General features: G+C 39.4%; 1 protein-coding gene across 5 annotated transcripts in view; it reads right to left on the bottom strand.

The window, feature by feature from the left end:
- LOC122544180 (syntaxin-7-like) overlaps window positions 1-15,073 on the bottom strand; it is a 60,585-nt gene that overhangs the window by 31,349 nt on the left and 14,163 nt on the right. For all 5 annotated transcript variants that reach the window (XM_043683221.1, XM_043683230.1, XM_043683239.1 and 2 more), the window contains exons 2-3: window positions 10,918-11,119; window positions 4,607-4,676 (exon numbers count right to left, since the gene is read on the bottom strand). In XM_043683221.1, the coding sequence (XP_043539156.1) occupies window positions 4,607-4,676; window positions 10,918-11,026 (179 nt within the window). In that variant the 5' untranslated portion in view covers window positions 11,027-11,119. The remainder of the gene's footprint in view (window positions 1-4,606; window positions 4,677-10,917; window positions 11,120-15,073) is intronic.

The following is a 15,073-nucleotide window of genomic DNA, read 5'->3' as shown; positions in this document are numbered from 1 at the left end:
CAACTTTTACTTAGGTCCATAGAAAAATCTAAGAGCATCCTTAACTTCTTTTGTTAACTACATTTGGGCCAGTCTTCCTCTTGTGTTTTTTTGCTCACAATGAGTACATAACTGCTGGACTGCATGCATCAATTCCATAAAAAATAACCATTGCATGTCTACTGTCAAGCCTTATAATGAGATTACTCAGTTTATTGCAGGAACTCAGCCCTCAAACATTCATAATTTCCTTTGCTTTGATTCAGTACCCCGGTTTTGGATTGAACAACTTTAGTTTATATCACAATGAAGAATTTTATCATGCTATGGTCACTTTTTCCTTAAATCTGTGGCATCAGGATTAGCTCAGCTGCGCAAGAGGGAAGTAAAAAATGTGCAAGGCAAGAGTGATAGCAGGTTTAATCATAAGGAAAACCGACAGACGTTTCTGTAGAAGCAGGCATAACACCGGGATAGTTTGTTGCCATCCTGGTGTCAGAGTCAAGGATGCCACTGAGCAGCTGCAGGACATCCTGAAGGGGAGGGAGAATACCCAGAGGTTGAGGTCCATGTCAGTACCAAAAATATAGAAAGAGGGATCGAGTCTTCAAGGCAGAACGTAGGGAGCTAGGAAATAAATTACAAAGCAGAAGCATAAAAGTTGTAATGAAAATTTGTTTGCATTAGACGAGTTTTACAAACAGATCAGTAAACATCAAAGATTACTTTCAGTTTTATAAAGATCGAGATTTTTTTTTGCCCGGGGATTCAGTTCGCAGGTGTCTTGGTTTAGGTTAGACATACAGAAGTTTCTCCTAGAAAACGGAGTTAGTACAGGACTGTTAGGAAATAGATTCACCCTCAATGTAAGTGCTTTAATGTAATACATCCAGACGATAAGTATTTGTTTAGAACCCAGAATGGCTATTTGATGTTGAGGCAGTCTAAGCTAAGTTGTGTAACTAATCGATGAAGAAGCTCGAAAAACTCTCAAGACTAGGGATTAAAAGAAAAAGTTGAGTCAAACCTATAGATGAGAGCGAGAGAGAACAGAACTTTCTATATGACTCAACCACTACAGAATAATGATATTGGGAGAGATAGGATTCTATTTTATCAATACATTTCAAAAATCTTGCAAATTATATGTGAATAATTTGGTTTATTTTAGTTTCATTACTTTTGCACATTGTTAGAACCAAATCTGCAGCATTGCATGCTTGCATTCAGTGAAAGACCAAATTGTTAAAACAAAACAAAAACCAAAAGAAAATATGATTCGTCAAGGCAGACTCGGATCTGATTCATCCAGTAATAACATTATGTATGCATTGTTATGATCCCAGCTAATGATCAAGCTAAGCAACAGTCACCTGAAGTACAATACCACTGATCATACAGCCTTCAATGTCCATCCAGATTTTAATAATGAAAGGAAAGCCTGCTCTAGTAGAAGAAACCAAAGTTACAATGTCACGAATCATGCTAAAGCATCTTCTGTTTTATGAATGTATAAAAGAATCAGTGATGAAAAATTGATGAGAGTTAGGATATGGAAGATGATATGAACTGAAAGGAGTATGCTATTCATCTCTTCAAGATCTTCCCCAGGCCTCACCTCCTCTTGCATCAACTGCTCATAGCCCTCATCACCTCAATATAGTGCAAAAATATATCTACTGCCTCTTTAAATACTTTCACTTTCTTCACATCTCTCTGGGGTGGAGAATTGCAGACATTCACTATCTTCTGGGAGAAGAAATTCCTTTGTTTCTCAGTTTTACATGAGTGTATCCTACACTGTATCTGATGCTCCTATTTCGATACTCCCTCACTAGTGGAAACATCATCTCAACATCTACCCCATCAAGTCTCCTCAAAACCTTACATCTTTCAACAAAGTCATCCTTCATTCTTCTAAACTCTAAAGAATAAAGGCCAAATAAACCTATTCAGCAATTCTTGATAGGTTAGCACCTTCATCCCAAGAATTATACTACTGAATCACTTTTGAACTGCCTTCAATACCAGTATACCCTCTCTTAAATGTGGGGACCAAAACTAGAGACAGTACTCCAGGTAAAGCTTCACAAATACCAATATAGTTCTAACAAATCTTCTGCGTGTAGAAATATAAACTCCTCGCAATAAAGGCCAAAATTCCATTACTTTCTTAATAATTCAGAGCACCAGCATGCTTACTTTTACATTTCATTCATAAGAACATGTCTGTGCTGCACTTTGTTTTGGGAGTCACTCTCCAAATAAATTATCATCTGACTTTTGATTCTTCCTATCTAAGTGCATCACCTCAAACTTTATTACACTAAATTCCTTCTGCCACCTTTTTGCCCATTCACTCAACGTACATCCCCAGCAGATTCCTTGTATCCTTGTCACAAAATGCCCTCATCTATTTCTATATCAGCAGCAAATCTGGATACATTACACTCTGTCCCCTCCAAGAATTGAAGGTCGAGGATTGATCCTTGTGACGCTCCACTTGGTAAGTCTTTTCAGCCTGAAAAAGACCTTTTATATCCTGACTCACTGCTGTCTGTGGTAACCAATTCTCAATTTATCCTAATAAAAGTTGCCATAAACCCAGAGGACTACAGGTTGCTCTCTCATTCAAAAGAAATATAATTGGCAGTGAGCATAGCCTTAGAGTCCCCATTCCTCAAGTGAGGGACAAGGTTGATAAGGTGGCTTTCACCAGCTGTGGCTACCATGAAGATCCCGTCTTCTCAATCACACCCCTCACTTGAGGCATAATGACCCACAGGTTTAACTCATCGCCAGTCAGCGTTCTTTAATAATGAAGCAGTCTGATGATCCTCTGGGACTAGAGGGACTTTATCTAATCTATCCTAATACATTACCCCAGGACTGTGGGCTCCTAGTTTGTGCTAGTACCTTTTGTGTGGCACCCTATCAAATGCCTTCTAGAAATCCTAAAACACTACATTTGCAGGATCCCCTTGATCAACTCTGCTTGTTATATCTTCAAAAGAACCGGAATAGATTTGTCAAATGTGACTGTCCTTTTACAAAACCACGCTGACTCACAATGTGTTAAGCTTTCCTAAATGTTTGCTGTTTCTTCCAAAATAACAGACTTTAGCATTTTCCCAATGACTGATGTTAGGCCAACAGGCCTACAATTTTCCAGTATGTCTCCCTTCAGTCTTAAACAGGATATCATAGTGCGGGTTTTCCAGTCGGCTGAAACCCTCCTGGAGTCTGGAATATTGTGACCAATGCCTCCACTATCATGCAACACCAGGTTATAGTCCAACAGGTTTAATTGGAAGCGCACTAGTTTTCGGAGTGTCACTCCTTCATCAAATCATGTCCACAATCAAAGAATCCTGGAATCCCTATAGTGTGGTAGCAGGCCAGTAGGCCTTATGAATCCATACCGACCCTTCAGAAGAGCATCCCACTCAGAGATATTCCCCTACTTTGTCCCTGTAACCCTTAATTTCCCATGGCTAATCCACTTAGCCTACACATCCCTGGGCACTATGGGCAATTCAGAATGGCCAAATCCACCTAACTTGCACATCTTTGGAATGTGAAGAAATCAAGAGCACCTGGAGAAAACCCACATACAAGGGGTGAAACTCCACACAGACAATCCCTTTGTCCCTGGCACTATGAGGCAGTCATGAAGCACTGAGTAACCCTGCAGACTACCTCTGTTGCCATGTCTTTTAAAACCCTTGGATTTAGGGACTATCAGGTCTGCTTTCAGTTCCCTTAGAACGGTTAAATACTTAGTCCCCCGTGGCAGCAACAGTTATAAAACTTTCATCCCATTGGCACCTTGCTTATCTGCTGTCTGGTTTGTGAAACAGAGGGATGTCAACTGCGTCAGTTCATTTTCCACACCAGCTAAGGCTGACATGAAGGATCTCCTCCTCCAGCTCTCTGCTCACCTGAAACATAGGGGCTCTCAGGTTAAACCACCAGACATCTCTAACAAGATTGCTGCCTTATGATCTGATAAGGACTATGGCAAATTAAAAGCTCGAAAACATGACTGCATGTCTACAAAGCCACAATCTGGAAACAAATTCACTTTAAGAAGAAAGTTAAGACCAAACCCAATTTAATAAACAGCTAAGAAAATACAAAATAAATGCGGATTACTTGGACCTTCACCATAAATCAGTAAGACCATTACTAATCTACCTTCTATCTCACCTTCACCTTCCTGATGTACACCTATATTTCCTCTTTGAACATCATCATTGTGCATTGTGGCACAGAAAGGAAGCCAATGACCATCATTCTGTTCTGGCTGACACTTCATAGTGTGTTCTTGAGCATCCACTTTATTATGCTTTCCACCTTTTTTTCAAAGATTGGTCCACTTCCTCTTCATACCTGTCACAGATTCTCAGTTTCCTGTTTTTGAAAAATTATTTTATGTTCTCACTGTCTTCCTTACTTTACTCATCCTGCATTCACGCCTTTGTGTTATCAAACCAGCAAACAAAGGGAACACCTTTTCAAACATTCCCAAATTAATGAGTTCATTTATGAGCATATCTTTCTGATTGCTTAATTTTCATTGCCCCAAAAGAGTAATCTAGATTTTCCATCCATAAATTATACTCACAGCTGGTGTCGAAGTTCTAGATTATCCTCAGGTTTACCGAAGTAGCCCAAAGTATTTTGGATTTCTGCAGCTGAAGTGAAAACGTTACTGAATATTAAGATAATTAAAGACAAAATTAACAATTTTCAGCAAATGATAGCCTTGAATGAACAACTAATCTTAGAGGATGCACCAAGAACTACAGACAAACAGTGACAGTCATTAGCAGGTCTACTGAGTGGGGGAGATTCACCTTTCAAGTTTCATTAAAATTCCAAGTTGACTAAACTATAGCGACAGTCAAGTTGCAAATACTGTAAATTGATCCAATTCAGTGTCAGATTATCAATTTCAGCGTGAGATCATCATGTTTTTGACCACACATTGTAGCCTGGAAGCCAATTATTTCAATTCCAGCTCAGTTTGCTTCCTTTCCTGAAAAAGGAGTTTTTTTTTGACACCAGAAAACATTTGTGTAATCACTGGCTGACAGGACATCAGATTAGTATCAGCACTGATCAGAAGTTCCTGTAAACTATGAGCAAAGCAAACTCTAAAACAAGAGTTTCTCCAGTTGGACAGTAAAATTATACACATTCACATACCTGGACACACACAATCTCCAAAACCCATTGCCCTACATTTCTTCAATTGCTTAATGAACACCTACTTTCATTGTAGGAGGTTCTAATTAAGAAAGCTTGCAACAGCCAGCTATTTTAATATTCTAAACTTCCACTCTTGCATAGGATGGTCACCAGATACAATTCCAACTACTTATTTAAGGCAATATTGTCCAATATAATGAGAATTCAGATTATAGAAAATTGTACTATTAACAAATGTTAACACGAGTTATCAACACCATTATACCTCCTTTGATTTTAGTCATGTTTGCACAAGTGCATTTTAACTTCTGTGCATGTATATAAAATGGCAAAGCAAAAAACAAATCATTGACAGTTTAAATCAACCTAGATGAGGGACCAACTGGTAGATGCGCTGTGCTTAGACTTCCAGAGGAATGTAGATAAGCTTCCACATTAAGATCACTGCAAAAAATAAAATAAAATCTCATGGTGAAAGAAGCAGCACACTGGCACGATAGGAGATTGGCTGGATACTAAGAAGTAGAGTATAAGTGTAAATGAGTCTTTTTTAGGCATGTGATGAGTGGTGTGCCAAAAGGCTCAGGGCTGGGTACTCGACTGTTTACAATTTATATAAAAAACTGAGTTGAAGGGACAGAAAGCATGATTTCCAGATTTGCTAATATTACAAAGATAAATAGGAAAGGACAATGATACATAAAGATATTGATAGGTTAAATGAGCAGGCAAAGATCTGGCAAATGAAGTATAATGTGAGTAAACATGAAATTGTCCATTTGGCAGGAAAAATGATAAAAGAACAATATTATCTAAATGGTGAGAGAGTATGGATTCTGAGGTGCAGGAAGTGTACTGTGCATGAATTGCAAAAGATTAATATACCGGCACAGTTGGAAATTAGGAAAGACTATCACAGGGTGAATGGAATACAAGAGGAGGAAAATTATGGTTCAGTTATATAGGACAGAATCTAGAGTACATGCACAGTATTGGCTACGTTATTTAAAGAAAGATGTAAATGTTTGCAGGCAAGTCAGAGAAACCTCACTAGCCATTCTCTGGGATGGTCAGATTTTCTTCTGAGGAAAAATTAGACAGGCTAGGTTTGTGTCCACTAGAGTTTAGAAGAGTAAGTGGCAATTCAACAAACAAAATCAATAGTGGCGCTTGACAGGGGAGATATGGGGAGGAGGTTTCCTCTTATGCAAAAATCCAAAGCTAATTGTCATTAATTAAAAATTAGAGATCACCATTTAGAAATTAGGTGAATTTTCCTTTTCTTCGATGGTCACGAATTTACAGGACTCTCTTCCTGAAAAGTTGGTGGAAGCAAAGCCCTTGAATATTTTTAGGCAGAAGTGAATAGATTTATCTTGACCAAGGAGATGAAAGGTTACCTGAGTTAAGCAAGAATGTGGGTTTGTAGTTACAATCATTTGTAGTTACGGCCATGATCTTGTTTAATGACACAGCTGGCTGGAGGGGATGAATGGCCTATGCCTACTCCTGATTTGTATGTCCTGTAATACTACTGACCTCATCAATCACAATGATAAAGCTGATGTGTGTGGAGGCAGAAGGCTGGGCTGATACAATATGATAATGACGGCTAACCAAAGGATTTCAAACTGCAATTATTAACATATCTTTCTCTCAGAATGCAAACTTTAGAATCTCTGAAATTTCATTCTCCTTGTGGCATTTGTAATAGCAGTTGCAAATCAACTTATACCATTGCTACCCTCTGGTGGTGTAAGCAAAAATATACAGTATGGAGAACTACTGTAGTTTGTTAGTTAAAAAAAAATCACAACACCAGGCTATAGTCCAACAGGTTTATTTGGGAGCACTAGCTTTCAGAGCGCTGCTTTTTCATCAGGTGGTTCTGGAGTATATACACCACAACCACCTGATGAAGGAGTGGCACTCCAAAAGTTAGTGATTCCAAATAAATCTGTTGGACAATAACCTGGTGTTGTGAGATTTTTAACTTTGTACACCCCAGTTCAAAACCAGCACCTCCAAATTGTAGTTTGTTAGTGTCATTTTTAACTTTCCATGGAGTATGCAATGCATACACAGTTTTAATAATGCTCTTCCTGGCTTGGCCACAAGCCCACTCCTAGTTAGGTTAATGTTAACTGCACATGTGGGACTAGAGTCTTATGAATGTTTGCTTGACAAAATAGAAGCTCAGATCCCTTCTCTGATGAAGATGAGTGAACCAGTTTTTTTTAAAAATTACAATGTCATCTGTATTATTCCGTTCTACTGCCACAAATTGTCAGTTTTACCCAATTTGTTTTCATAATTTGGGATGTTAAATCAGTAAATTATCGTCTCACATAAAAATTATTTTTCTCATGTATACACCTTAAACAAGGCATTACTTTTGTTTATGTACCTGGTCAGTTTCAGTAACTTGTACAATCTAATTACATGTGATCTTGTATTTATCCAGTTAAAGTGCTCCATCAAATTGTCAATCTCATTATTATACTGTCAGTTTTGCACTTCACACCAACTCAAAGTTGATCATTAAATGATAAGGTTGGTCAATGAGACAAGAAGAGTGTAAAGACTTCGAATCCATTCTTTTTCATCATTTAATAGTTTTATAAGCATTTGCAGAGACTCAAGTGCACGTCATTGACAACCTTTGGTCACAGTTGTATACAGACCAGAAGGATCAGTGAGTTAAGAAAAAGATAATCCAACAAATGTACTATCATAGAATCTCTCCAGTGTGGATCTAGGCCATTCAGCTCATTGAGTCCACACTGACCCCCCAAACAGCATCACATCCAGCCCTCTACCCTATCCCTGTAACCTCATTTTTTCCATGGCTCTTCCACCTACCCTGCACATCCCTGGACACTATGGGCAAGTTAGCACGGCCAATCCGCTTAACCTGCGCATCTTTGGACTGTGGGAGGAAAGTTATGCAGACATGGGAGAAATGTGCAAACTCCACACAGATAGTCATTCGAAGGTGGAACTGAACACAGGACTCTGAACACAGCACTTGCTGTGAGTCAGCAGTGCTAACCACTGAGCCATGGTTTAGCTCCCTATACTGGGCTAGTGGCACTATAGTGCACATTTAATTAGCTTGTACAAGTTACTGTACATGCCCAACCAATATGAAACCAAAAGGTGGAAAACTAAAATTTCTATAGTTAACGCAAAGGAATTGATAGTCACTTGATGAATGATAATAAACAAGTTATATTCAAATAGTATAGCATTGTCAAATACAGTAGTCATCACATGTACTATGTGCAAGGCATTTTCAACCAAATTACTTATTACACTGGAATGGCAGTGCTTTTGAGTCCCTATACCTTAAAGTTTGTAATCTGCTCCTGATATCCCATCACATCATTAGAGAAGGTGATGGCCTAATGGGATTGTTAGAGTCAGTCAGAGGCAGAGTCAGATGTACAGCATGGAAACAGACCCTTTGGTCCAACTCGTCCATGCCGACCAGATATCCTAAATTAATCTAGTCGCATTTGCCAGCATTTGACCCATATACTGCTAAACCCTTCCTATTCATGTACCCATCCAATGCCCTTTAAATGTTGCAATTGTACCAGCCTCCACCACTTCCTCTGGCAGCTCATTCCATACACACACCATCCTCTCCGTCTTAAATCTACACATCATGGCATAATCAAAGTAAATATTTATTGCTGGACTGTTAATTCAGAAACCCAGGATATGTTCCGAGGACCCAGCTTCAAATCCTGCCACAGCAGATGGGGAAGGAAACTGCCTCGCTTACCTAGTGTGGCCTTCCTGTGATCGCAGACCCACAGCAATGTGGTTGACTCTTAACTGTCCTCTGTGTAATTTGGGACAGGCAATAAATGTTGGCCTAGTCAGAGATGCCCTTACTCCATGAATAAATCAAAAACAAACATTTCTTTATTCTTAAGACCCTCCTTAATACCGATCATTTAACCAGGCTTTTGACTGCCTCGACTTATGCCTGTTTCTTTAACTTGGTCCCCACTTTGATTCTGAAAATGTTTTAGAACACTAAAGGCAATATATAAATACAAATTGTACTGGAATACCTTTGAACTGGCATAATTACAATTCAGAGTCTATTCGAACATTTGTGTCAATAAATCCCTAGTGGGTTACCCTAGTGGTAAAAATTGTAGACCTGGTTTTTTTGACTACCTCCCAAATTCAGTCCCCATCAGCTTGCTAATACCAATGAACTTAACTATCTTAGACTGCAAATCAGGAGTGTAAACTTCAGAGTTCAGAGCCCTCAAAAAACTGTTGCAGAGTAATTTAAGGCACAAAGGGAGGGGGTTTTCAATCCATCGTATTGTTGTAGGTTCTCAGAGGAGCAAAGTTGAAACTTTATTGCTGGAACAGCACAGCAGGTCAGGCAGCATCCAGGGAACAGGAGATTCGACGTTCCGGGCACAGGCCCTTCTTCAGGAAGGGCCTGATTCCTGAAGAAGGGCCTGTGCCCGAAACGTCGAATCTCCTGTGCCCTGCATGCTGCCTGACCTGCTGTGCTGTTGCAGCAATAAAGTGACTTAAAATTTAAGGCACAAAGGGAGGGGGTTTTCAATCCATCGTATTGTTGTAGGTTCTCAGAGGAGCAATCCACTCACTGCTCAAATTCCGTAATCCATGAAAACTTATTTCCTTCAAGTCACCATCCGCTTTCCTCCTGAAATAACTGATAGCTCTACAAGGATGGTCAAAGTTTGAGCGGAGTGTTCCAGATTCTCGAGCATAAATACTTTCTCACATTTCTCCTGTATCTTTTGCCCAAAATCTTAAACGGATCCTCTGGTCCTTGTACGGTCTGCTAATGGGAATAGTCTTACCAAAATTTGTCCAGCAGTCAATCTTGCACACTTCTGTCAAATCTCACCTCAAACAAGTGGATGTTTTCCATTGTAGGAGAGTCTAGACTAGGAACACAAATTAACCCTATAGAGGTGTCTGATTTAAGACTGAAATAAGGATTTTTGTCACCCCAAGAGGGTTGTTACTTTGTAGAATTTTTGTCCCCACACAGGAGCGAAGGTCGTTTCACTGAATATGGTCAAGATGGTTTTAGACAGAACTTTGATCAACAAGGGAGTCCAGGGTTATGGAGGAGGAGCAGGAAGGAGTTGAGGCCATAAGCAGATCAGCCACGATCTTAATGAATGGCAGAGCAGGCTGAAAGAGTTGAATGGCCTACATCTATTCCTAATTCTTGTATTCAAAGTTCCCTCTAAATTGAGCAGCTGCTGAGTGAGGCTCTGCACATGCCAATCAGCGTGCTGATGCACGGATTTCCAATGATAGAAGTCATGTCTGCACACAGCCCTCAGACATGCATGCACTGGAAAAACAAAGCAGGTAGTATTGCTTATGTTGTTTTCATTCACCTTTGACCCAAGTACAAGCCCTTTTCCAACCCAACATTTTCTCTAAAACCTGCCAACCAACCAGCACTTCTAACTACTTATAATTAAGTGATCATTTAAAATTTGATATTTTGCATTTGTCCTCATAAGCACGAGACAAAAACCTTTGCCAATATGTCTCTCTTTTCAGCAATATTTAGGTATTGCATTGCCAACCACCGATAAATCTTAAAATATATTGTTTCTTCATTCTTGCCAGGTCCATATGTTAGAGTTTCTTTTTGAAAACAAATAATTAGTTTAGTAGAAAGGTAAACACTGTATAACTTACAATATTGTGCAATCTTCTGGATATTTGAACTTATAACATGAGCAAGCTTGCGTGCATCTGAAGATGAACTAGTTTCTTCGACATGACTATCGTCCCTGTTTGAAATCATGGCTGGTTAGTAGTTTAAATACAACTCCAGTACGAGATTCAGTCGACCAACATCAGAAATCCAAATAATCTTCCCTTGGATTATTCCTGAGACCTGGAAAACAAATTAAAATATATGAACATAAAAATCACAAAAAGAATTCAATAGGGGAAGGAAGATTTATCCACCTGTATTCAAAAGCTTGGACTTCAAAAGTAGGGCTAATTAATACAAGTTAGTCAATAATAAATCCAAAAAGAAATTCAGGAGAAAACTTTTAGGAAGTGGTGAAAAAGATAGATTCGAAAAGTTGACATTCTATGGAAGATTAATTTCATAATTCATCAATTTTAATTCATAACTAATATTTTAGTCCAATCAGCATCATTAACATCATTAAAAGCAATGATCAGATCATTTATCCCCTTGTTTGTAAGACCTTGCTTTGTGCAATGTGGATGTTACATTGAGTTATTATAAAGATGGTGACACTTCAAAAGCACTTGACCAACTGTAAAGTACTTTAGGATATATCAAGGTCATGAAAAGCACTACTTAAACACAAAATAAATGAGGGAGAAAATGAAAGTAATTATGTACTTAATAGAAGAGTGCTGAGACAAAATAGATGTGCAGAATGCAAACTTTTTTCAGATATCAGTTCATAGTTCCACAGTAATAGAAGCATTTGACCCATTAACTTGTTCCGCCATTGGTTAAGATCATTGCTGATCTATCCATCGTCCCTGCTCTTCCTAACTGCATTAGACCCTTAATTCCTCTGCCATGCAAAAACCTATCCAACTGTGTCTTGAATACATTTAATGAAGTAGCAGAACCTTGTCAAATTAGAAACATAGGTACATGAGCAGCCATTCAGCCCCTCAAGCCTGTTCCACCATTCAATGAGATCCCGACTAATCTGCGACCTAATCCCTTAATACCTTACATCCAATCTAGCATCCACTGCCCTCTGAAGAACAGCATATCAAACATCTACCACATTTTGTGTTATAGAAGTGCTTCGAAACATCTCTCCTGAACAGTCTGACCCTAATTCTCAAACTATGACCCCTAGTTCTAGAATCCCCAAACAATGGAAATAAGGTGGTTGAAGATAAACTATCTTCCTGTTAATAACAAAGAATTAAAGATGAAAATCTATCCAATCAATAAAACAGCCATACACCCCAGGTTCTGGTTAGAGATCACAGCTGTTTCATTCCCTTTAAATTTATCAGTTACATTGAATTAACTGATAGATTTCAGACCAACAAATCATACAATCCCTACAAAGTGGATAGAGGCCAGTCAGCCCATCAAGTCTGCACAAACTCTCTGAAGATCATCCCACCCAGACCAAGAACCCCACCCTATTCCTGTAACTCCACATTTACCATGGATAACCCATCTAGCCTACACATCCCTTGATACCATGGGGCAACTTAGCATGGCCAATTCCTCTAACCTGCACATTGTTGACTGTAGGTGGAAATTGGAACATCTGGCAGAAACCTACACAAACAGGGAGAACATGCCAACTCCAAACAGACAATCACCCAAGGCTGGGATCAAACCTAGTCCCTGCTAACCAGCGCCCAAATCAGGCTAGGAATTAGACCATTCACAAGGTGAAGATGATGCAACAAAATGAACTGACTAGTCAAATCACCACTGATTAGTCATCTAGAAGTTTCTCTTTGCAGATATATAGGTTGATCTCATCAATGGCTCATAGACTCAGCAAAAATAAGTTTCAGTGACAGAATGGGGGATGGGCCAGTGGAGGAGTCAGAAATAGCAATAGAAGCATAAATTCAGTGGAGATAGGAAATGGTATGCAATATGATCAGAAATCAACATAGGTCACACAGTCTTCAGGACCCTGCAGATAAAATAATGAGCATCCCATGTAACATAATGAATGCAGGCAGAAAAATGGAAAATGTGAAAACTTTAACTAAGGGAGCAACAAAGCACATGTCAGGGAGGCGAAAGGCTAAGAAAAGCATACAGAAATCAAGACAGAAGGAAAATAGATTATGAACACCAAGCAGCAATTTCCCTCCTGGCTACGGATTGCAAAACTAGTCAATAAGCCAGAGGATTGTAATCAGGGAGGAAAGAGAAAATATTTCTACTGAACAATGATAAAGCTGGGTTAGATAGGCGAGGAGAGCCAATAGGAAGATCCATTCCAAGGAAAAAGGAACCAAGCAATGGAAAAAGTAAGCTAAGAAGGGATAAAGTTAAAAATCACACAACACCAGGTTCTAGTCAAACAGGTTTATTTGGAAATACAAGCTTTTGGAGCGCTGCTCCTTCATCAAGGGGCAGCACTCCGAAAGCTTGTACTTCCAAAGAAACCTGCTGGACTATAACCTGGCATTATGAGATTTTTAAACTTTGTCCACCCCAGTCCAACACCGGTGCCCCACACCATGAGAAGGGATAGACTGAAATGATTCAATGAGTGGAAATTTTGCAATAGTAGTAAGCTACTGGGGAGTAAGGGAGTTAAATGCAGATGAATGATGTGGCCCATTTTTAATCAAACACAGACGATAACAAAAGTAAAAGAAGAATACAGACAGCATACAACTGGAGTATCAAAATGGATCAAACCATAAATGAGACAAAAATGTGTGAATTAGAATCAAAGCGTTAGAAAAATCCTGGACAAATTTGAAGAAATATCATAGCATTCTGTAACCTACTGAGAATACTGTCGAGGAACATAGATTTATTACGGTTTTGTACATTCCAAGCATTTCCCTTGAGCATAACACTTCTTGAAACTACATGTGTCATAATTTAACATAACATGTACTTCTTTGAGTCAAAAGGTAATTATGTTAATTATTTTGGCATTTTATTCACAGTGCAAAGATTAGATTAGATTCCTTACAATGTGGAAACAGGCCCTTCAGCTCAACAAGTCCACAGTGACCCTCTGAAGAGTAACCCACCCAGACCAATTTCCATCTGACTAATGCACCTAACATTATGGGCAATTTAACATGGCTAATTCACCTGACCTGCACATCTTTGGTTTGTGGGAGGAAACCGGAGCACCCAGAGAAAACCCACACATAAACGGGAGGAATGTGCAAACAGACAGTTGCCCGAGGCTAGAATCAGACCCGGGTTCCCGGTGCTGTGAGACAGCAGAGCTAACCACTGAGCCACCGTGCCACAAAGCATAGTATACTTTAAGAAATACAAAAAAGTATTATTTTTATGTACTATCCCGTGGTCCATAGTTCATGCATCAAGACGTCCTTTCACAAAACCAAATGAAAACACATCCTCATTTGGAGGCATCTCAAAACAGATTTTTTCCACAAACATTAATAAATACTGCTATGGGTAGCCAGCAAAAAAAAACTTTGAGGAAAGCTCTTGTGGTCTTTGAGCTAGCCAGTCTAGATATTAATATAGCAGCCCTGAATGAGGTCCATTTCTCGAAGCAAGTTAGCCTGACGGTGTGCATTGGTGGCCACATCTTCTATTGGTCAGTTAAGTCACAGAGTGAACAATAACTCTTTAGTGTCAGTTTCATGGTGAAGTATTGCCATTCACCTTTCAAGCTTACAGATTGGCCAATCACATGAGAAATCATGTCCCTGCACCTCACACTCTCAGACCAGCACCATGTAACTGTCACCAGTATTTATAGATGGAAATGTGTTGCTGGAAAAGCGCAGCAGGTCAGGCAGCATCTAGGGAACAGGAGAATCGACGTTTCGGGCATTAGCCCTTCTTCAGGAATGAGGAAAGTTGGTCCAGCAGGCTAAGATAAAAGGTAGGGAGGATCTTTTATCTTAGCCTGCTGGACCAACTTTCCTCATTCCTGAAGAAGGGCTAATGCCCGAAACGTCGATTCTCCTGTTCCCTAGATGCTGCCAGACCTGCTGCGCTTTTCCAGCAACACATTTCCATACTCTATATTTATCCGTGACTAATGCACCTAGCCTACACATCCCCGAACACTATGGGCAATTTAGCGTGGCCAATTCACCCTCACCTGCACATCTTTGGATTGTGGGAGGAAACCCACGCAGACAC

This window comes from Chiloscyllium plagiosum, chromosome 3 (genome assembly GCF_004010195.1).
Source record: "Chiloscyllium plagiosum isolate BGI_BamShark_2017 chromosome 3, ASM401019v2, whole genome shotgun sequence".
Taxonomy (NCBI): Eukaryota; Metazoa; Chordata; class Chondrichthyes; order Orectolobiformes; family Hemiscylliidae; genus Chiloscyllium; species Chiloscyllium plagiosum.
Note: the sequence above shows the minus strand (reverse complement) of the source record. Positions and strands in the feature narration are given on the sequence as shown.